This window comes from Chiloscyllium plagiosum, unplaced genomic scaffold, assembly GCF_037043375.1.
Source record: "Chiloscyllium plagiosum isolate Xiang-an unplaced genomic scaffold, Cpla_swu_hap1 HiC_scaffold_10, whole genome shotgun sequence".
Classification (NCBI taxonomy): Eukaryota; Metazoa; Chordata; class Chondrichthyes; order Orectolobiformes; family Hemiscylliidae; genus Chiloscyllium; species Chiloscyllium plagiosum.
In genome coordinates, this window is record NW_028270148.1 from 3,133,686 (window position 1) to 3,158,057 (window position 24,372).

At 53.4% G+C, this 24,372-nt stretch overlaps 1 protein-coding gene across 1 annotated transcript in view; it reads left to right on the forward strand.

Moving 5' to 3' along the window:
- LOC148148887 (junctional adhesion molecule-like) overlaps positions 1-24,372 on the forward strand; it is a 71,492-nt gene that overhangs the window by 13,686 nt on the left and 33,434 nt on the right. Inside the window, exon 3 of the mRNA XM_087991021.1 lies at positions 7,484-7,822. Coding sequence (XP_087847147.1) covers positions 7,484-7,822 — 339 coding nt within the window. The remainder of the gene's footprint in view (positions 1-7,483; positions 7,823-24,372) is intronic.

Consider the following 24,372-nt stretch of genomic DNA (forward strand, 5'->3'; position numbering starts at 1 on the left):
GGAATCTGTCAGATATCACTGGATCACTTACACTGACTGCCCTGGGGAATCTGTCAGATATCACTGGATCATTTACACTGACTGCCCTGGGGAATCTGTCAGATATCACTGGATCATTTACACTGACTGCTCTGGGAATCTGTCAGATATCTCTGGATCATTTACACTGACTGCCCTGGGAATCTGTCAGATATCTATGGATCATTTAGACTGTCTGCTCTGATAATCTGTTAGATATCACTGGATCATTTACACTGACTGCCCTGGGAATCTGTCAGATATCACTGGATCATTTACACTGACTGCTCCGGAAATTTGTCAGATATCTCTGCATCATTTAGACTGACTGCTCTGGGAATCTGTCAGATACCATTGAATCATTTAGACTGACTGCTCTAATAATCTGTTAGATATCACTGGATCATCTACACTGACTGCTTCGGAAATTTGTCAGATATCTCTGGATCATTTAGACTGACTGCTCTGATAATCTGTCAGATATCACTGGATCATTTACACTGATTGCTCTGGGAATCTGTCAGATACCATTGGATCATTTAGACTGACTGCTCTAATAATCTGTTAGATATCACTGGATCATTTACACTGACTGCTCCAGGAATCTGTCAGATATCACTGGATCATTTACACTGACTGCCCTGGGGAATCTGTCAGATATCACTGGATCATTTGCACTGACTGTCATAGAGTCATAGGGTAATAGAGATATACAGCACCGAAACTGACCCTTCGGTCCAACCCATCCATGCTGACCAGATATCCCAACCCAATCTAGTCCCACCTGCCAGCACCCAGCCCATATCCTGCCAAACCCTTCCTATTCATATACCCATTCAAATGCTTCTTAAATGTTGTAATTGTACCAGCCTCCACCACATCCTCTGGCAGCTCATTCCATACACGTACCACCCTCTGTGTGAAAAAGTTGCCCCTTCGATCTCTTTTATATCTTTCCTCTCTCACACTAAATCTATTCCCCTGTAGTTCTTGACTTCCCCAGCCCGGGGAAAATACCTGTCTATTTACCCTATCCATGCCCCTCATAATTTTGTAAACCTCTATAAGGTCACCCCTCATCCTGGTAAATTTTCTGAACACTTTCAAGTTTCACAACATCTTTCCGATAGGAAGGAGACCAGAATTGCATGCAATATTCTAACAGTGGCCTGACCAATGTCCTGCACAGCCGCAACATGACCTCCCAACTCCTGTACTCAATACTCTGACCAATAAAGGAAAGCATACCATACGCCTTCTTCACTATCCTATCTACCTGCGACTTCACTTTCTCTGAACCCGCTTCCTGATCCCTGTCCCTGATCCCTGATCCCTGATCCCTGACCCTGGTTTCTCTATCCCTGATCCATGTCCCTGATCCCTGTCCCTGATCCCTCATCCCTGTCCCTGACCCCTGTCCCTGATCCCTGTCCCTGATCCCTCACCCCTGTCCCTGATCCCTGATCCCTGATCCCTGACCCTGGTTTCTCTATCCATGATCCCTGTCCCTGATCCCTGTCCCTGATCCCTCATCCCTGTCCTTGATCCCTGTCCCTGATCCTTGTCCCTGATCCCTCATCCCTGTCCTTGATCCCTGTCCCTGATCCCTCATCCCTGTCCCAGATCGCTGTACCTGATTCCTGTCCCTGATCCCTGATCCCTGTCCCTGATCCCTGTCCCTGATCCCTCATCCCTGTCCCTGATCGCTGTACCTGATTCCTGTCCCTGATCCCTGATCCCTGTGCCTGACCCCTGTCCCTGACCCCTGTCCCTAATCCCTGTCCTTGACCCCGACCCCTGATCCCTGATCCCTGATCCCTGATCTCGATCCCTGATCCCTGTCCCAATCCCTGCCCCTGATCCCTGTCCTTGATCCTTGATCCCTGATCCCTGTCCCTGATCCATGTCCCTGATCCCTGTCTCTGATCCATGTCCCTGATCCGTGATCCCTGATCTCTATCCCTGGTCCCTGATCCCTGTCCCTGATCCCTGATCCCTGTCCCTGATCCCTGTCCCTGACCCCTGATCCCTGACCACTGAACCCTGTCCCTGACCCCTGATCTCTATCCCTGATCTCTTTCCCTGACCCATCCGTGATTTCTGTCCCTAATCCCTGTCCCTGATCCCTGTCCCTGATCTCTATCCCTGATCCCTGACCCATGATCCCTCATCCATGTCCCTGATCCCTGTCCCTGATCCCTGATCCCTGATCCATGTCCCTGATCCCTGTCCCTGATCCATGTCCCTGATCCATGTCCCTGATCCCTGATCCCTGATCCATGTCCCTGATCCCTGTCCCTGATCCATGTCCCTGATCCATGTCCCTGATTCCTGTCCCTGATCCCTGATTCCTGTCCCTGATCCCTGTCCCTGATCCCTCATCCCTGTCCCTGAACCTGTCCCTGATCCCTCATCCCTGTCCTTGATCCCTGTCCCTGATCCCTCATCCCTGTCCATGATCGCTGTACCTGATTCCTGCCCCTGATCCCTGATCCCTGTCCCTGATCCCTGTCCCTAATCCCTGTCCCTGACCCCAGACCACTGATCCCTGATCTCGATCCCTGATCCCTGTCCCGATCCCTGACCACTGAACCCTGTCCCTGACCCCTGAGCCCTGTCCCTGATCCCTGTCCCTGACCCCTGACCCCTGACCACTGAACCCTGTCCCTGACCCCTGATCTCTATCCCTGATCTCTTTCCCTGACCCATCCGTGATCCCTGTCCCTGATCCCTGTCCCTGACCTCTATCCCTGATCCCTGACCCATGATCCCTGATCCATGTCCCTGATCCCTGTCCCTGATCCCTGATCCCTGATCCATGTCCCTGATCCCTGTCCCTGATCCATGTCCCTGATCCCTGTCCCTCATCCCTGTCCCTGATCCCTGTCCCTGATCCATGTCCCTGATCCCTATCCCTGATCCCTGTCCCTGATCCCTCATCCCTGTCCCTGATCCCTGTCCCTGATCCCTGTCCCTGATCCCTCATCCCTGTCCCTGATCCCTGTCCCTGATCCATGTCCCTGATCCCTGATCCCTGATCCCTGTCTCTGATCCATGTCCCTGATCCCTGATCTTTGATCCCTGTTCTCTATCCCTGGTCCCTGATCCCTGTCCCTGGTTTCTCTATCCCTGATCCCTAATCCCTGTCCCTGATCCCTGACCCCTGATCCCTGACCCTGGTTTCTCTATCCCTGATCCCTGTCCCTGATCCCTGTCCCTGATCCCTCATCCCTGTCCCTGATCCCTGTCCCTGATCCCTGTCCCTGATCCCTCATCCCTGTCCCTGATCCCTCTCCCTGAACCCTGTCCCTGATTCCTGTTCCTGATCCCTGATCCCTGTCCTTGATCCCTGTCCCTGATCCCTGTCCCCGATCCCTCATCCCTGTCCTTGATCCCTGTCCCTGATCCCTCATCCCTGTCCCTGATCGCTGTACCTGATTCCTGTCCCTGATCCCTGATCCCTGTCCCTGATCCCTGTCCCTGATCCCTCATCCCTGTCCCTGATCGCTGTACCTGATTCCTGTCCCTGATCTAAATGATCCAGTGATATCGAACAGATTATCAGAGCAGTCAGCCTGATCCGTCCCTGATCCATGTCACTGATCCCTGTTCCTGATCCCTGATCCCTGATCCATGTCCCTGATCCCTGTCCTTGATCCATGTCCCTGATCCCTGTCCCTGATCCCTGATCCCTGATCCATGTCCCTGATCCATGTCTCTGATCCCTGTCCCTGATCCCAGATCCCTGATCCATGTCCCTGATCCCTGTCCCTGATCACTGTCCCTGATCCCTGTCCCTGATCCCTGATCCCTGATCCATGTCCCTGATCCCTGTCCCTGATCACTGTTCCTGATCACTGTCTCTGATCCCTTATCTCTATCCTTGATCCCTGATCCATGTCCCTGATTCCAGATCCCTGTCCATGATCACTGTCCCTGATCCCTGATCTCTATCCTTGATCCCTGATCCCTGTCCCTGATCCCTGTCCCTGATCTCAGATCCCTGTCCCTGATCTCTATCCCTGATCCCTGATCCCCGATCCCTGTCCCTGATCCATGTCCCTGATCACTGTCCCTGATCCCTGATCCCTGTCCCTGATCCCTGATGCCTGTCCTTGATCCTTGATCCGTGATCCCTGACCCCTGATCCCTGATCTCTATCCCTGATCCCTGTCCCTGATCTCTGTCCATGACCCATCCCTGATCCCTGATCCCTGCTCACTCACATTCCCATTCCGGTTACCTTTCCCCATCATCAAGCCCCTCTGAAAGCCTTTGCTGATGAATGCTTTCTAAACCCATAAAAGGATTTGCAGTGGGTTTTAGAAGTGGTGACCTTTTTTAGTGCCTTCCCCTAACGGTGCTACCATAAGCGAGGCTTGTGTCAGTAACTGCCTGTGAGTCGTGGTGACAGGATTCCTCAGGGTGGGGAAAGGTTCTGGGGCATTGAGGGGCACATTGCCTCTGGAAAGGGGTGCTGGGAGTCCCTAGTTATTCCCACATGCAGCACACTGCCTCATTCCCTTCCAGCTCCTCCCGGTTCACTCTGAGATCCCCATCTCCCTCAGACTGAACTGGCCCCAATGCGGACCTCATTCCTTTTGGGAATGACAGCTGAGAGTTTAAAGTCCTGCTGACACTTTGAGTGATCAGCCACAGAGAGTCTACGTTCTCTGCCTTCAGAACTTTCACAGCAGCCTGCAAATTTGGGCATTGTTTATTCAGTTTGGTCACTGTCTGAGTGGTCACATCTCACTCAGTGTGAACCTTATAATTCTCAGTAAACCTCTCACGTCAGCTCGGAGACTGGCCCATGTGCAACATATTTACCTGCTTCCTTCCTCCTCTTCTGTCACTTTCTCACATAATCTTTCCTTCTCTGTCTAACTTCTCAGTTAACTGCTTGTTTCCTTCATTAGATTAGATTACTTTACAGTGTGGAAACAGGCCCTTCGGCCCAACAAGTCCACACCGACCCGCCGAAGCGCAACCCATGCAGACCCATTCCCCTACATTTACCCCTTCGCCTAACACTCCGAGCAATTTAGCATGGCCAATTCACCTGACCTGCACATCTTTGGACTGTGGGAGGAAACCGGAGCACCCGGAGGAAACCCACACAGACACGGGGAGAATGTGCAAACTCCACACAGTCAGTCGCCTGAGGCGGGAATTGAACCCGGGTCTCTGGCGCTGTGAGGCAGCAGTGCTAACCACTGTGCCACTATGCTGCCCACCACGGCAACTTCTCAGTTTCAAACTCTTTCCCCCTTCATTGCTCCAAACAACTGCCTATTGCTGAAGCTTAATGAAGCTTAGAAACACGCTTTCCCAGCTCCCTATCTGTTTCTGCCCAACACTTCACTCCAGCAGACCCCAGGCCTGGTGCTAATTTACTGCGAGACTCAGCTCACTGAGACCAGTTCTCATTTACATAGTTTCGAAACATCTCTTCCCACTCTTGGCAATCTGTCATGTGTTCCTCTTAACTCACTCGCTGACTTCTGAGGGATAGGAAAAGAGACCAGAGTCACTTCATAAATACTGCTGTCGCACTCAGCAAATACCTGATTCATTTCCAATTACTGAGCAATCCAGCTCCATCATACAAGGTTGGGAGTGAGTTTGTCTTCAGAGCAATGTACAGTCACGTCCCACTGAAGGCCTACCCAGGGACACCAAAACCTACAACATGAACTGCAGCCTTTTACCCAGGTGTTCTTCCCCTGTGTGACTGAGAAAGGACAGGGAGATGACTCAGACTTCAATTCTAAAAATTCTTTTCTTTATTTAACCCCTTTAGGTACCAGTGCACAACATAAAACTTACATTTGGTGCAACATTTACTTCTTCCTTTATCGAACTGAACATCTACATTTAACTCACTTCATTTAATCTCACCCTACTTGAACTTATTTCACATTTAACCCTATCCCTAACATGAACTGGATAGGTTTGGCTGAAATTAAATGCCAGCTGGATTTGTGTGAAGTGGCCAATGTTGCTCTCTGTGTTGATCTCACCTCATGGTCCTTTGCTTTCTCTGATGGTGACTTCAGGGAACACACTTCTCAAATATTGGTCTCGAAGGCTTCCCCTGAGAAAATCTTTCCTTCTGCTAACTTATCTCAGATATCTGCTCCTTTTCCAGAAAGTTCTCTGGCACTCAGACAATGAATCGACCAAACCCTGATCATAATGATCAATCCCAGCCAATGGTGTTCACGGGGGACAACGTTCAGATGTTTCTCCTGAGTAGTAACAGCCACATTCCATATAAGGTAATATGGTGCCAGAATGGTGAGAGACGACCATGACACTTGCCTTATTTGGTCAACACAAGAAACAACACATCACAGCACACCCTCACTGCAGATCTAACCAAGGTCAGAGTTTAAACTAGCTTGACCTAAATTCCCAGCATGCTTGATTGGAGCTCTGAACCATTTCTACTGCTGGCCCCATGACCACACATTCCCACTGACCCTCAATGATCTTTCACCCAATTATTAAACAAGAACCTATCCACCTCTGAGTCATAGAGTCATACAGTCTGACAACACAGAGACAGGCCCTTCGGCCCAAACTGGTCCATGCTGACCAAAGTGTCCATCCACGCTAACCCCATTCCCCTGCACTTGGCCCAGATCCGTTCCTATCTATGTATTTGTCCAAATGCCTTTTAAATGTTGTTAATGTACCCACCTCAATGACGTCCACTGGCAGCTCATTCCATATGAGTCCCACCCTCTGTGTAAACAGGTTACCCCTCAGGTTCCCTTTTATTCTTTCCCTTCTAACATAAACTGATGTCCTCTAGTCCCTGTGAAAAAGACTCTGCTTTAACAATATCCAAGGAATCTGCTTCCGCCATCTTGGCAGGAAAAGACTTCCAAAAATTCACAATCCTGTGAGAGAAAGGATTTTGCCTAATCTCTGTTTACAAAGAGTGACCCCTGAGGTTTAATCAGTGACCTCTAGTTCTAGATTCTCCCAAAAAGGGGAACAGGCTCCTCCCCTCCACCTTGGAGATTTCTCCTGATCTTTTATATTTTCATTAACGTACCTCTTACTCTTTTATTGTCTTTACAATTCCACAGCTAATGTTCCTGACTCAATACTCCGTAGCTAATGCTCCTGACGAGTTAATCCACAGTTAATACTCCTGGCCAATTACTCCCCAGTTAATGCCCCCGCCCAATTACCCCACAGTGAATACTCCCGGTTAGTTACTCTTCAGTTAATGCTCCTGGCTAATTACTTTACAGCTCATGGTCCAGTTTAAATCCTGATCATTGATGGTTTTATTTTGTGAAACAGTAAGGCGAGGTTGAAGCAGCTTTCTGTGACAGTCTTACAGATTATTCTTGTTTTTAAATACTGTGCCTGAGCTCAACGGACCATCCCTTTAAACAGGCCCAATGCTGCTTTCTGGATCTGATCTCTCGCTTTGTTTCTGTTCCAGGTGAAAGATTTCCTGTGCTCACTCAGACCCCAATACTGAATGTCAGAGTGGGTCAAACCGCCCAGTTACACTGCTCTATGCAGGATATCGATTTGGGAGTGAGTGATGTGCACTGGTACCGACGCAGTCCGACAGGTTATCAATGGATTGTGACACACCGTGTGGATGGAGCTGTGTTAGTGAATAAAGATTTTCAGGGTCGTTTTAATTCGATCAGAAATAACACCGGTCTTGTTGTCACACTAACAATCACAAACAGTCAGCCTGAAGATGCGACTGTGTATTACTGTAAAGTGTGGTCCAATGTGTACGGGACTGGGACCCAGCTGAATATCATCAGTAAGTACGTTTTATCGCTTCGTCTGTGCGGGTGTCTGGGTGTGTGGGTGTGTGTGCACATATGTGTGTATATGTGCGGGTGTGTGTGCGTGCGTGCGGGTGCATATTTGTGTGTGTGTGCGCATGTGCGTGTGTGCGGGTACGCATGCATATATGTGTGTGTGTGTGCGTGCGGGTGCACGTGCATATATAAGTGTGTGTGCACGTGTGCGTATGTGCGGGTGCGCGTGCATATATGTGTGTGCGTTTGTGTGCGTGCGGGTGCATATGTGTGCGTGCATGCGGGTACGCGTGCATATATGTGTGTGTGTGCACGTGTGTGTGGGTACGCGTGCATTCTTGTGTGTGTGTGCGGGTGCGCGTACATATATGTGTGTGTGTGTGTGCGGGTGCGCGTGCATATATGTGTGCGTGCGTGCGGGTGCATATATGTGTGTGCGTGTGTGAGGGTGCGTGCGCATATATGTGTGTGAGTGCGCGTGTGCGTGTTTGGGGGTGCACATGCATATATGTGTGTGGGTACGCGTGTGCGTGGGTGCGCATGCATATATATGTGTGTGGGTGCGCGTGTGCATGTGTGCGGGTGCGCGTGCATATATGTGTGTGTGCGTGCGGGTGCATATTTGTGTGTGTTTGAGCGCGTGTGTGTGTGTGCGCGTGTGCGTGCGTGCGGGTGCATATATGTGTGTGCGGGTGCGCTTGCATATATGTGTGTGTGTGTGTGCGTGGGTGTGCGTGCATATATGTGTGTGCGTGCGTGCGGGTGCGCGTGCATATATGTGTGTATGTGCGCGTGTGCATGCGTGCGGGTGCATATATGTGTGTGGGCGTGTGTGCGTGCGTGCGGGTGCACGTGCATATATGTATGTGTCTGCGCGTGTGCGTGTGTGCGGGTGCGCGTGCATATACGTGTGTGTGCACGTGTGCGTGCGTGCGGTTGCATATATGTGTGTTTGTGCGGGTGCGCGTGCATATATGTGTGTGTGCGTGCGGGTGCGCGTGCATATGTGTGTGTGTGTGTGTGCGGGTGCGCATGCATATATGTGTGTGTGTGCGCGTGTGCGTGGGTGCGCATGCATATATATATGTGTGTGTGCGCGTGTGCATGTGTGCGGGTGCGCGTGTGCGTGTTTGCGGGTGCGCGTGCATATATGTGTGTGTGTGCGCGTGTGCGTGGGTGCGCATGCATATATATGTGTGTGCGTGTGCATGTGTGCGGGTGCGCGTGCATATATGTGTGTGTGTGTGCGGGTGCATATATGTGTGTGTTTGAGCGCGTGTGCGTGTGTGCGGGTACGCGTGCATATGTGTGTGTGTGTGCGCGTGTGCGTGCGGGTGTGCGTGAATATATGTGTGTGTGCAGGTGCGTGTGCATATATGTGTGTGTGTGCTTGTGCGAGCATGCGGGTGCGGGTGCGCGTGCATATATGTGTGTGTGTGCGCATGTGCGTGTGTGCAGGTGCATATATGTGTGTGTGTGCGCGTGTGCGTGTTTGCAGGTGCGCATGCTTTTTTGTGTGTGTGCGCGTGTGTGTGCGGGTGCGCGTGCATATATGTGTGTGTGTGCGGGTGCGCGTGCATATATGTGTGTGTGTGCACGTGTGCGTGCGTGCAGGTGTGCGTGGATATAAGTGTGTGTGTGCGTGCGGGTGCGCGTGCATATATGTGTGTGTGCGCGTGTGTGTGACTCTGTGAGTGTGAGTGTGCTCCCCCACTCACCCATTGTACTCTATGCTACTTTCTCCCCACCCCCACCTTCCTCTAGCTTATCTCTCCACGCTTCAGGCTCACTGCCTTTATTCCTGATGAAGGGCTTTTGCCCGAAACGTCGATTTTGCTGCTCCTTGGATACTGCCTGAACTGCTGTGCTCTTCCAGTACCACTAATCCTGAATCTGGTTTCCAGCATCGGCAGTCATGGTTTTTACCCAATGGGGAGATGGGTCTCAGTGCAGCACATTGGCTTTGAGAAGACCATTGGGGAGCTGTGTCCTAGTGCAGCACGTTGGTATTGAGAAGGCCATTGGGGAGCTGGGTCACAGTGCAGCACGTTGGCATTGGGAAGACCATTGGGGAGATGGGTCTCACTGCAGCACATTGGCTTTGGGAAGGCCATTGGGGAGCTGTGTCCTGGTGCAGCACATTGGTATTGAGAAGGCCATTGGGGAGCTGGGTCACAGTGCAGCACGTTGGCATTGGGAAGGCCACTGGGGAGCTGCGTCCCGGTTTGCACGTTGGTATTGGGAAGGCCTTGGGATAGCTGTCTCACTACAGCACATTGGCATTGGGAAAGCCATTGGGGAGCTGGCTCTCACTGCAGCACATTGGCATTGGGGAGCTGGGTCTCATTGCAGCACGTTGGCATTGGGAAGGCCATTGGGGAGCTGGGTCTCCCTGCAGCACATTGGCATTGGGAAGGCCATTGGGGTGATGGGTCTCACTGCAGCACATTGGCATTGGGAAGGCCATTGGGGAGATGGGTCTCACTGCAGCACGTTGGCTTTGGGAAAGCCATTGGGGAGATGGGTCTTCCTGCAGCACATTGGCTTTGGGAAGGCTATTGGGTAGTTCGGTCTCAGTGCAGCAAGTTGGGATTGGGAATGCCATTGGGGAGCTGGGTCTCCCTCCAGAACATTGGCATTGGGAAGGCATTGGGGACATGGGTCTTCCTGCAGCACATTGGCTTTGGGAAGGCCATTGGGGAGCAGGGTCTCACTGCAGCACGTTGGCTTTGGGAAAGCCATTGGGGAGATGGGTCTCTCTGCAGCACATTGGCATTGGGAAGGTCACTGGAGAGATGGGTCTCACTGCAGCACATTGGCTTTGGAAAGGCTATTGGGTAGATGGGTCTCAGTGCAGCACGTTGGCATTGGGAGGGCCATTGGGTCTCACTGCAGCACATTGGCTTTGAGAAGGCCATTGGGTAGATGGGTCTCAGTGCAGCACGTTGGCATTGGGAAGGCCATTCAGGAGCTGTGTCCTGGTGCAGCGCATTGGTATTGAGAAGGCCATTGAGGAGTTGGGTCTCGCTGCAGCACGTTAGCATTGAGAAGGCTTTTGGGGTATTGTATATCAGTGCAGCATGTTGGCTTTGGGAAGACTATTGGGGAAATGGGTCTCATTGCAGCAAGTTGGCATTGGGAAGGCCATTGGGGAGCAGGGTCTCACTGCAGCACATTGGCTCAGGGAAGGCAATTGGGGAGATGGGTCTCACTGCAGCACATTGGCTCAGGGAAGGCAACTGGGGAGATGTGTCTCACTGCAGCACTGTGGCTTTGGTAAGGCCATTGGGGAGCTGGGTCTCAGTGCAGCAAGTTGGCATTGGGAAGGCCATTGGGGAGATGGGTCTCCCTGCAGCACATTGGCTTTGGGAAGGCCATTGGGGAGCAGGGTCTCACTGCAGCACGTTAGCGTTGGAAAGGCCATTGGGGAGATGGGACTCACTGCAGCACATTGGCTTTGGGAAGTCTATTGGGTAGTTGGGTCTCAGTGCAGCAAGTTGGCATTGGGAAGGCCATTGGGGAGCTATGTCTCCCTCTAGCACATTTGCATTGGGAGGGCCATTGGCGAGATGGGTCTCACTGCAGCACGTTGGCGTTGGGAAAGCCATTGGGGAGTTGGGTCTCCCTGCATCAGATTGGCTTTGTGAAGGCCATTGGGGACATGGGTCTCAGTGCAGCACGTTAGCATTGGGAAGGCCATTGGGGAGATGGGTCTCACTGCAGAACATTGGCTTTGGGAAGGCTATTGGGGAGATGGGTCTCACTGCAGCACATTGGCTTTGGGAAGGTCATGGAGGATATGGGTCTCCCTGCAGTACGTTGGATTTGGGAAGGTCATTGGGGAGCTGGGGCTCACTGCAGCATATTGGCTTTGGGAAGGCCATTGGGGAGCGGGGTCTCACTGCAGCACATTGGCATTGGTAAGGCCATTGGGGAGCTGCGTCCTGGTGCAGCACATTGGTATTAGGAAGGACATTGGGGAGCTGGGTCATGGTGCAGTACGTTGGCATTGGGAAGGCCATTGGGGAGCTGGGTCTAGCTGCAGCACATTGGCATTGGTAAGGCCATTGGGGAACTGTGTCCGGGTTCAGTACGTTGGCATTGGGAAGGCTATTGTGGAGCTGGGTCATGGTGCAGTATGTTGGCTTTGGGAAGGCCATTAGGCAGTTGAGTGTCAGTGCAGCACATTGGTGTTGGGAAGGCCATTGAGGAGTTGTGTCCTGGTGCACTACGTTGGCATTGGGAAGGCCATTGGGGAGATGGGTCTCAGTGCAGCACATTGGGCATTGGGAAGGCCATTGGGTGGATGGTATCGGTGCAACACTTTGGCATTAGGAAGGCCATTAGGGAGCTGGGTCCTGGTGCAGAACGTTGGCATTGGGAAGGCTATTGGATAGTTGGGTCTCAATGCAGCAAGTTTGCATTCGGAAGGCCATTGGGGAGCTGGGTCTCCCTCCAGCACATTGGCTTTGGTAAGGCCTTTGGGTAGTTGGGTCTCACTGCAGCACATTGGCTTGGGAAGGCTGTTGGGGAGATGGGTCTCACTGCAGCACGTTGGCTTTGGGAAGGCCATTGGAGATCTGGGTCTCACTGCAGCACGTTGGCTTTGGGAAGGCCATTGGAGATCTGGGTCTCACTGCAGCACGTTGGCTTTGGGAAGGTCACTGGGGAGCTGGGTCTCCCTCCAGCACATTGGCATTGAGAAGGCCATTGGGTAGATGGGTCTCAGTGCAGCACGTTGGCATTGAGGAGCTGGGTCTAGCTGCAGCATATTGGCATTGGGAAGGCCATTGGGGAGCTGTGTCTCAGTGCAGCACGTTGGCAATCAGCAGACCATTGGGGAGCTGGGTATCGGTGCAGCACATTGTCAATGGAAAGCTGTGTCCTGGTGCAACACGTTCGCATTGGGGAAGCCATTGGGGAACTGTGTCCGGGTTCAGTACGTTGGCATTGGGAAGGCTATTGTGGAGCTGGGTCATGGTGCAGTATGTTCGCATTGGAAGGCCATTAGGCAGTTGAGTGTCAGTGCAGCACATTGGTGTTGGGAAGGCCATTGAGGAGTTGTGTCCTGGTGCAGTACGTTGGCATTGGGAAGGCCATTGGGGAGATGGGTCTCAGTGCAGCACATTGGGCATTGGGAAGGCCATTGGGTGGATGGTATCGGTGCAACACTTTGGCATTAGGAAGGCCATTAGGGAGCTGGGTCCTGGTGCAGAATGTTGGCATTGGGAAGGCTATTGGGTAGTTGGGTCTCAGTGCAGCAAGTTGGCATTGGGAAGGCCATTGGGGAGCGGGGTCTCCCTCCAGCACATTGGCATTGGGAAGGCCATTGGGGAGATTTGTCTCACTGCAGCATATTGGCTTTGGGAAGGCCATTGAGGAGATGGGTCTCACTGCAGCACATTGGCATTGGGAAGGCCATTGGGGAGCTGGGTCTCACTGCAGCACATTGGCTTTTGGAAAGCCATTGGGGAGATGGGTCTCACTGCAGCAAATTGGCATTGGGAAGGCCATTGGGGAGCTGGGTCTCCCTGCAGCCATTGGCGTTGGGATGGCCATTGGGGAGATGGGTCTCACTGCAGCACATTGGCTTTGGGAAGGCTATTGTGTAATTGGGTCTCAGTGCAGCACGTTGGCGTGGGAAAGGCCATTGGGGAGCTGGCTCTCCCTCCAGCACATTAGTATTGGGAAGGCCGTTGGGGAGATGGGTCTCACTGCAGCATATTGGCATTGGGAAGGCCATTGGGGAGATGGGTCTCACTGCAACACATTGGCACTGGGAAGGCTATTGGGGAGATGGGTCTCACTGCAACACAATGGCATTGGGAAGGCTATTGGGGAGATGGATCTCACTGCAGCACGTTGGCATTGGGAAGGCTATTAGTGAGATGGGTCTCACTGCAGCACATTGGCTTTGGGAAGGCCATTGGGGAGCTGGGTCTCACTGCTGCACGTTGGCATTGGGAAGGTCATTTGGGAGATGGGTCTCACTGCAGCACATTGGCATTGGGAAGGTTATTGGATATCTGGGTCTCCCTGCATCACATTGGCATTGAGAAGGCCATTGGGTAGATGGGTTGCAGTGCAGCAAGTTGGCATTGGGGAGCTGGTTCTAGCTGCAGCATATTGGCTTTGGGAAGGCCAAAGGGGAACTGGGTCTCAGTGCAATCGGAAGGCCATTGGGGAGCTGTGTATCGGTGCAACACATTGGCTTTGGGGAGTTGTGTCCTGGTGCAACACATTGGCATTGGGAAGTCTGTTGGGGAGATGGGTCTCACTGCAGCACATTGGATTTGGGAAGGCCATTAGGGAGCTGGGTCTCACTGCAGCACGTTGGCTTTGGGAAGGCAATTGGGTAGATTGGTATCCCAGCAGCACGTTGGCTTTGGGAAGGCCATTGGGGAGCTGGGTCTCACTGCAGCACGTTGGCTTTGGGAAGGCTAATGGGGAGATGAGTCTCTCTGCAGCACGTTGGCTTTGGGAATGCTATTGGGGAGATAGGTCTCACTGCAGCACATTGGCTTTGGGAAGGCTATTGGTTAGTTGGGTCTTAGTGCAGCACGTTGGCGTTGGGGAGCTGCGTCTAGCTGCAGCACATTGGCAATCGGAAGGCCATGGGGAGCTGGGTATCTGTGCAGCACATTGGCATTGGAAAGCTCTGTCCTGGTGCAACACGTTGGCATTGGGAAGGCCGTTAGGGAGCTGGGTCTCAGTGCAGCACGATGGTTTTGAGGAGGCCATTGTGGAGCTGTGTCCTTGTGCAGTACATTGCCATTAGTATGGCCATTGCGGGGCTGGGTGTCAGTGCAGCACAGTGGCATTGGGAAGTCGATTCGGGAGCAAGGTCTCAGTGCATTGGGCAGGCCATTGCGGAGCTGGGCCTCAATACAGCACAATGTTATTGGGGAGGCCATTGGGGAGCTGGGTCATGGTGCAGTACATTGGCATTGGGAAGGCTAGTAGGGAGCTGGGTCTCAGTGCAGCACGTTGGCTTTGGGAAGGCTGTTGGGGAGCTGGGTCTCAGTGCAGCACCTTCGCATTGGGAAGGCCTTTGGGTAGCTGTCTCACTGCAGCATATTGGCATGGGGAAGGCCTATGGGTAGCTGTCTAACTACAGCATATTGGCATCGGGAAGGCCTTTGGGTAGCTGTCTAACTGCAACACATTGGCATTGGTAATGCCATTGGGGAGCTGTCTCTCACTGCTGTACATTGGCATTGGGGAGATGGGTCTCAGTGCAGCACGTTGGCTTTGGGAAGGCCATTGGGGAGATGGGTTTCACTGCAGCAAGTTGGCATTGGGAAGGCCATTGGGGAGCTGGGTCTCAGTGCAGCAAGTTGGCATTGGGAAGGCCATTGGGGAGATGGGTTTCACTGCAGCAAGTTGGCATTGGGAAGGCCATTGGGGAGATGGGTTTCACTGCAGCAAGTTGGCATTGGGAAGACCATTGGGGAGCTGGGTCTCAGTGCAGCACATCGGGCATTGGGAAGGCCATTGTGTGGATGGTATCGGTGCAACACTTTGGCATTAGGAAGGCCATTAGGGAGCTGGGTCCTGGTGCAGAATGTTAGCATTGGGAAGGCTATTGGGTAGTTGGGTCTCAGTGCAGCAAGTTGGCATTGGGAAGGCCATTGGGGAGCGGGGTCTCCCTCCAGCACATTGGCATTGGGAAGGCCATTGAGGAGATGGGTCTCACTGCAGCATATTGGCATTGGGAAGGCCATTGGGGAGCTGTGTCTCACTGCAGCACATTGGCTTTTGGAAAGCCATTGGGGAGATGGGTCTCACTGCAGCACATTGGCATTGGGAAGGCCATTGGGGAGCTGGGTCTCCCTGCAGCACGTTGGCGTTGGGATGGCCATTGAGGAGATGGGTCTCACTGCAGCACATTGGCTTTGGGAAAGCCATTGGGGAGATGGGTCTCACTGCAGCACATTGGCATTGGGAAGGCCATTGGGGAGCTGTCTCACTGCAGCATATTGGCATCGGGAAGGCCTTTGGGTAGCTGTCTAACTTCAGCATATTGGCATCGGGAAGGCCTTTGGGTAGCTGTCTAACTGCAACACATTGGCATTGGTAAAGCCATTGGGAAGCTGTCTCTCACTGCTGTACGTTGGCATTGGGGAGATGGGTTTCACTGCAGCAAGTTGGCATTGGGAAGGCCATTGGGGAGCTGGGTCTCAGTGCAGCAAGTTGGCATTGGGAAGGCCATTGGGGAGATGGGTTTCACTGCAGCAAGTTGGCATTGGGAAGACCATTGGGGAGCTGGGTCTCAGTGCAGCACATTGGGCATTGAGAAGGCCATTGTGTGGATGGTATCAGTGCAACACTTTGGCATTAGGAAGGCCATTAGGGAGCTGGGTCCTGGTGCAGAATTTTGGCATTGGGAAGGCTATTGGGTAGTTGGGTCTCAGTGCAGCAAGTTGGCATTGGGAAGGCCATTGGGGAGCGGGGTCTCCCTCCAGCACATTGGCATTAGGAAGGCCATTGAGGAGATGGGTCTCACTGCAGCATATTGGCATTGGGAAGGCCATTGGGGAGCTGTGTCTCACTGCAGCACATTGGCTTTTGGAAAGCCATTGGGGAGATGGGTCTCACTGCAGCACATTGGCATTGGGAAGGCCATTGGGGAACTGGGTCTCCCTGCAGCACGTTGGCGTTGGGATGGCCATTGGGGAGATGTGTCTCACTGCAACACATTGGCACTGGGAAGGCTATTGGGGAGATGGGTCTCACTGCAGCACAATGGCATTGGGAAGGCTATTGGGGAGATGGGTCTCACTGCAGCACGTTGGCATTGGGAAGGCTATTAGTGAGATGGGTCTCACTGCAGCACATTGGCTTTGGGAAGACCATTGGGGAGCTGGGTCTCACTGCTGCACGTTGGCATTGGGAAGGCCATTGGGGAGATGGGTCTCACTGCAGCACATTGGCATTGGGAAGGTGATTGGATAGCTGGGTCTCCCTGCATCACATTGGCATTTAGAAGGCCATTGGGTAGATGGGTCTCAGTGCAGCAAGTTGGCATTGGGGAGCTGGTTCTAGCTGCAGCATATTGGCTTTGGGAAGGCCAAAGGGGAACTGGGTCTCAGTACAGCACATTCACAATCAGAAGGCCATTGGGGAGCTGTGTATCGGTGCAGCAAATTGGCTTTGGGGAGTTGTGTCCTGGTGCAACACATTGGCATTGGGAAGGCCATTGGGGAGCTGGGTCTCACTGCAGCACATTGGCTTTGGGAAGGCCATTGGGGAGAGGGGTCTCACTGCAGCACTTTGGCTTTGGGAATGCTATCGGGAGATGGGTCTCACTGCAGCACCTTGGCATTGGGAAGGCCATTGGGGAGATGGGTCTCGCTGCAGCACGTTGGCATTGGGAAGGCAAATGGGGAGATGGGTCTCACTGCAGCACGTTGGCTTTGGGAAGGCCATTGGGCAGATGGGTCTCCCTGCAGCACGTTGGCTTTGGGAAGGCTATTGGGTAATTGAGTCTCAGTGCAGCACGTTGGTTTTGGGATGGCCATTGGGGAGATGGGTCTCACTGCAGCACATTGGCATTGGGAAGGCCGTTGGCGAGATGGGTCACACTGCAGCACATTGGCATTGGGAAAGCCATTGGGGAGATGTGTCTCACTGCAACACATTGGCACTGGGAAGGCTATTGGGGAGATGGGTCTCACTGCAGCACAATGGCATTGGGAAGGCTATTGGGGAGATGGGTCTCCCTGCATCACATTGGCATTGAGAAGGCCATTGGGTAGATGGGTCTCAGTGCAGCAAGTTGGCATTGGGGAGCTGGTTCTAGCTGCAGCATATTGGCTTTGGGAAGGCCAAAGGGGAACTGGGTCTCAGTGCAGCACATTCGCAATCGGAAGGCCATTGGGGAGCTGTGTATCGGTGCAGCAAATTGGCTTTGGGGAGTTGTGTCCTGGTGCAACACATTGGCATTGGAGAGGCCATTGGGGAGATGGGTCTACCTGTAGCGCATTGGCTTTGGGAAGTCTATTGGGGAGATGGGTCTCACTGCAGCACATTGGATTTGGGAAGGCCATTAGGGAGCTGGGTCTCACTGCAGCACGTTGGCTTTGGGAAGGCCATTGGGTAGATTGGTATCCCAGCAGCACGTTGGCTTTGGGAAGGCCATTGGGGAGCTGGGTCTCACTGCAGCACGTTGGCTTTGGGAAGGCTAATAGGGAGATGGGTCTCACTGCAGCACGTTGGCTTTGGGAATGCTATTGGGGAGATAGGTCTCACTGCAGCACATTGGCTTTGGGAAGGCTATTGGTTAGTTGGGTCTTAGTGCAGCACGTTGGCATTGGGGAGCTGCGTCTAGCTGCAGCACATTGGCAATCGGAAGGCCATGGGGAGCTGGGTATCGGTACAGCACATTGGCATTGGAAAGCTCTGTCCTGGTGCAACACGTTGGCATTGGGAAGGCTATTGGGTAGTTGGGTCTCAGTGCAGCAAGTTGGCATTGGGAAGGCCATTGGGGAGCGGGGTCTCCCTCCAGCACATTGGCATTGGGAAGGCCATTGAGGAGATGGGTCTCACTGCAGCATATTGGCATTGGGAAGGCCATTGGGGAGCTGTGTCTCACTGCAGCACATTGGCTTTTGGAAAGCCATTGGGGAGATGGGTCTCACTGCAGCACATTGGCATTGGGAAGGCCATTGGGGAACTGGGTCTCCCTGCAGCACGTTGGCGTTGGGATGGCCATTGGGGAGATGGGTCTCACTGCAGCACATTGGCTTTGGGAAGGCTATTGTGTAATTGGGTCTCAGTGCAGCACATTGGCGTTGGGAAGGCCATTGGGGAGCTGGCTCTCCCTCCAGCACATTAGCATTGGGAAGGCCGTTGGGGAGATGGGTCTCACTGCAGCATATTGGCATTGGGAAAGCCATTGGGGAGATGGGTCTCACTGCAACACATTGGCACTGGGAAGGCTATTGGGGAGATGGGTCTCACTGCAGCACAATGGCATTGGGAAGGCTATTGGGGAGATGGGTCTCACTGCAGCACGTTGGCATTGGGAAGGCTATTAGTGAGATGGGTCTCACTGCAGCACATTGGCTTTGGGAAGACCATTGGGGAGCTGGGTCTCACTGCTGCACGTTGGCATTGGGAAGGCCATTGGGGAGATGGGTCTCACTGCAGCACATTGGCATTGGGAAGGTGATTGGATAGCTGGGTCTCCCTGCATCACATTGGCATTTAGAAGGCCATTGGGTAGATGGGTCTCAGTGCAGCAAGTTGGCATTGGGGAGCTGTTTCTAGCTGCAGCATATTGGCTTTGGGAAGGCCAAAGGGGAACTGGGTCTCAGTACAGCACATTCACAATCAGAAGGCCATTGGGGAGCTGTGTATCGGTGCAGCAAATTGGCTTTGGGGAGTTGTGTCCTGGTGCAACACATTGGCATTGGGAAGGCCATTGGGGAGCTGGGTCTCACTGCAGCACATTGGCTTTGGGAAGGCCATTGGGGAGAGGGGTCTCACTGCAGCACTTTGGCTTTGGGAATGCTATCGGGAGATGGGTCTCACTGCAGCACCTTGGCATTGGGAAGGCCATTGGGGAGATGGGTCTCGCTGCAGCACGTTGGCATTGGGAAGGCAAATGGGGAGATGGGTCTCACTGCAGCACGTTGGCTTTGGGAAGGCCATTGGGCAGATGGGTCTCCCTGCAGCACGTTGGCTTTGGGAAGGCTATTGGGTAATTGAGTCTCAGTGCAGCACGTTGGTTTTGGGATGGCCATTGGGGAGATGGGTCTCACTGCAGCACATTGGCATTGGGAAGGCCGTTGGCGAGATGGGTCACACTGCAGCACATTGGCATTGGGAAAGCCATTGGGGAGATGTGTCTCACTGCAACACATTGGCACTGGGAAGGCTATTGGGGAGATGGGTCTCACTGCAGCACAATGGCATTGGGAAGGCTATTGGGGAGATGGGTCTCCCTGCATCACATTGGCATTGAGAAGGCCATTGGGTAGATGGGTCTCAGTGCAGCAAGTTGGCATTGGGGAGCTGGTCCTAGCTGCAGCATATTGGCTTTGGGAAGGCCAAAGGGGAACTGGGTCTCAGTGCAGCACATTCGCAATCGGAAGGCCATTGGGGAGCTGTGTATCGGTGCAGCAAATTGGCTTTGGGGAGTTGTGTCCTGGTGCAACACATTGGCATTGGAGAGGCCATTGGGGAGATGGGTCTACCTGCAGCGCATTGGCTTTGGGAAGTCTATTGGGGAGATGGGTCTCACTGCAGCACATTGGATTTGGGAAGGCCATTAGGGAGCTGGGTCTCACTGCAGCACGTGGGCTTTGGGAAGGCCATTGGGTAGATTGGTATCCCAGCAGCACGTTGGCTTTGGGAAGGCCATTGGGGAGCTGGGTCTCACTGCAGCACGTTGGCTTTGGGAAGGCTAATAGGGAGATGGGTCTCACTGCAGCACGTTGGCTTTGGGAATGCTATTGGGGAGATAGGTCTCACTGCAGCACATTGGCTTTGGGAAGGCTATTGGTTAGTTGGGTCTTAGTGCAGCACGTTGGCATTGGGGAGCTGCGTCTAGCTGCAGCACATTGGCAATCAGAAGGCCATGGGGAGCTGGGTATCGGTACAGCACATTGGCATTGGAAAGCTCTGTCCTGGTGCAACACGTTGGCATTGGGAAGACCATTGGGGTGCTGGGTCATGGTGCAGTACGTTGGCATTAAGAAGTCCATTTTGGAGCTCTACCCTGGTTCAGTACATTGGCATTTGGAAGGCCGTTAGGGAGCTGGGTCTCAGTGCAGCACGATGGTTTTGAGGAGGCCATTGTGGAGCTGTGTGCTGGTGCACCACATTGCCATTAGTATGGCCATTGGGGAGCAGGGTGTCAGTGCAGCACAGTGGCATTGGGAAGTCGATTCGGGAGCAAGGTCTCAGTGCATTGGGCAGGCCATTGCGGAGCTGGGCCTCAATACAGCACAATGGTATTGGGGAGGCCATTGGGGAGCTGGGTCCTGGTGCAGTACATTGGCATTGGGAAGGCTAGTAGGGAGCTGGGCCTCAGTACAGCACGTTGGCTTTGGGAAGGCTATTGGGGAGCTGGGTCTCAGTGCTGCACCTTCGCATTGGGAAGGCCTTTGGGTAGCTGCCTCACTGCAGCACATTGGCATCGGGAAGGCCTTTGGGTAGCTGTCTAACTGCAACACATTGGCATTCGTAAAGCCATTGGGGAGCTGTCTCTCACTGCTGTACATTGGCATTGGGGAGATGGGTCTCAGTGCAGCACGTTGGCTTTGGGAAGGCCATTGGGGAGATGGGTCTCACTGCAGTAATTTGGCATTGGGAAGGCCATTGGGGAGAGGGGTCTCTCTGCAGCACATTGGCTTTGGGAAGGCCATTGGGGAGAGGGGTCTCACTGCAGCACATTGGCTTTGGGAAGGCCATTGGGGAGAGGGGTCTCACTGCAGCACTTTGGCTTTGGGAATGCTATCGGGAGATGGGTCTCACTGCAGCACATTGGCATTGGGAAGGCCATTGGGGAGATGGGTCTCGCTGCAGCACGTTGGCATTGGTAAGGCCAATGGGGAGATGGGTCTCACTGCAGCACGTTGGCTTTGGGAATGCCATTGGGGAGATGGGTCTCCCTGCAGCACGTTCGCTTTGGGAAGGCTATTGGGGAGCTGGGTTGCCCTGCATCACGTTGGTTTTGGGATGGCCATTGGGGAGATGGGTCTCACTGCAGCACATTGGCATTGGGAAAGCCATTGGGGAGATGGGTCTCACTGCAACACATTGGCATTGGGAAAGCCATTGGGGAGATGGGTCTCACTGCAACACAATGGCATTGGGAAGGCTATTGGGGAGATGGGTCTCCCTGCATCACATTGGCATTGAGAAGGCCATTGGGTAGATGGGTTGCAGTGCAGCAAGTTGGCATTGGGGAGCTGGTTCTAGCTGCAGCATATTGGCTTTGGGAAGGCCAAAGGGGAACTGGGTCTCAGTGCAGCACATTCGCAATCGGAAGGCCATTGGGGAGCTGTGTATCGGTGCAGCAAATTGGCTTTGGGGAGTTGTGTCCTGGTGCAACACATTGGCATTGGAGAGGCCATTGGGGAGATGGGTCTACCTGTAGCGCATTGGCTTTGGGAAGGCCATTAGGGAGCTGGGTCTCACTGCAGCACGTTGGCTTTGGGAAGGCCATTGGGTAGATTGGTATCCCAGCAGCACGTTGGCTTTGGGAAGGCCATTGGGGAGCTAGGTCTCACTGAAGCACGTTGGCTTTGGGAAGGCTAACAGGGAGATAGGTCTCACTGCAGCACATTGGCTTTGGGAAGGCTATTGGTTAGTTGGGTCTTAGTGCAGCATGTTGGCATTGGGGAGCTGCGTCTAGCTGCAGCACATTGGCAATCGGAAGGCCATGGGGAGCTGGGTATCGGTACAGCACATTGGCATTGGAAAGTTCTGTCCTGGTGCAACACGTTGGCATTGGGAAGACCATTGGGGAGCTGGGTCATGGTGCAGTACGTTGGCATTAAGAAGTCCATTTTGGAGCTCTACCCTGGTTCAGTACATTGGCATTGGGAAGGCCGTTAGGGAACTGGGTCTCAGTGCAGCACGATGGTTTTGAGGAGGCCATTGTGGAGCTGTGTCCTGGTGCACCACATTGCCATTAGTATGGCCATTGGGGAGCTGGATGTCAGTGCAGCACAGTGGCATTGGGAAGTCGATTCGGGAGCAAGGTCTCAGTGCATTGGACAGGCCATTGCGGAGCTGGGCCTCAATACAGCACAATGGTATTGGAGAGGCCATTGGGGAGCTGGGTCCTGGTCCAGTACATTGGCATTGGGAAGGCTAGTAGGGAGCTGGGCCTCAGTGCAGCACGTTGGCTTTGGGAAGGCTATTGGGGAGCTGGGTCTCAGTGCTGCACCTTCGTATTGGGAAGGCCTTTGGGAAGCTGTCTTACTGCAGCATATTGGCATCGGGAAGGCCTTTGGGTAGCTGTCTAACTGCAACACATTATCATCGGTAAAGCCATTGGGGAGCTGTCTAACTGCAACACATTGGCATTCGTAAAGCCATTGGGGAGCTGTCTCTCACTGCTGTACATTGGCATTGGGGAGATGGGTCTCAGTGCAGCACGTTGGCTTTGGGAAGGCCATTGGGGAGATGGGTCTCACTGCAGTAATTTGGCATTGGGAAGGCTATTGGGGAACTGTGTCCGGGTTCAGTACGTTGGCATTGGGAAGGCTATTGTGGAGCTGGGTCATGGTGCAGTATGTTGGCATTTGGAAGGCCATTAGGCAGTTGAGAGTCAGTGCAGCACATTGGTGATGGGAAGGCCATTGAGGAGTTGTGTCCTGGTGCACTACGTTGGCATTGGGAAGGCCATTGGGGAGATGGGTCTCAGTGCAGCACATTGGGCATTGGGAAGGCCATTGGGTGGATGGTATCGGTGCAACACTTTGGCATTAGGAAGGCCATGAGGGAGCTGGGTCCTGGTGCAGAATGTTGGCATTGGGAAGGCTATTGGGTAGTTGGGTCTCAGTGCAGCAAGATGGCATTGGGAAGGCCATTGGGGAGCGGGGTCTCCCTCCAGCACATTGGCATTGGGAAGGCCATTGGGGAGATGTGTCTCACTGCAGCATATTGGCTTTGGGAAGGCCATTGAGGAGATGGGTCTCACTGCAGCACATTGGCATTGGGAAGGCCATTGGGGAGCTGGGTCTCACTGCAGCACATTGGCTTTTGGAAAGCCATTGGGGAGATGGGTCTCACTGCAGTAAATTGGCATTGGGAAGGCCATTGGGGAGCGGGGTCTCCCTGCAGCACATTGGCGTTGGGATGGCCATTGGGGAGATGGGTCTCACTGCAGCATATTGGCTTTGGGAAGGCCATTGAGGAGATGGGTCTCACTGCAGCACATTGGCATTGGGAAGGCCATTGGGGAGCTGGGTCTCACTGCAGCACATTGGCTTTTGGAAAGCAATTGGGGAGATGGGTCACACTGCAGCAATTTGGCATTGGGAAGGCCATTGTGGAGCTGGGTCTCCCTGCAGCACGTTGGCGTTGGGATGGCCATTGGGGAGATGGGTCTCACTGCAGCACATTGGCTTTGGGAAGGCTATTGTGTAATTGGGTCTCAGTGCAGCACGTTGGCGTTGGGAAGGCCATTGGGGAGCTGGCTCTCCCTCCAGCACATTAGCATTGGGAAGGCCGTTGGGGAGATGAGTCTCATTGCAGCATATTGGCATTGGGAAAGCCATTGGGGAGATGGGTCTCACTGCAACACTTTGGCACTGGGAAGGCTATTGGGGAGATGGGTCTCACTGCAGCACAATGGCATTGGGAAGGCTATTGGGGAGATGGGTCTCACTGCAGCACGTTGGCATTGGGAAAGCTATTAGTGAGATGGGTCACACTGCAGCACATTGGCTTTGGGAAGACCATTGGGGAGTTGTGTCTCACTGCTGCACGTTGGCATTGGGAAGGCCATTGGCGAGATGGGTCTCACTGCAGCACATTGGCATTGGGTAGGTTATTGGATAGCTGGGTCTCCCTGCATCACATTGGCATT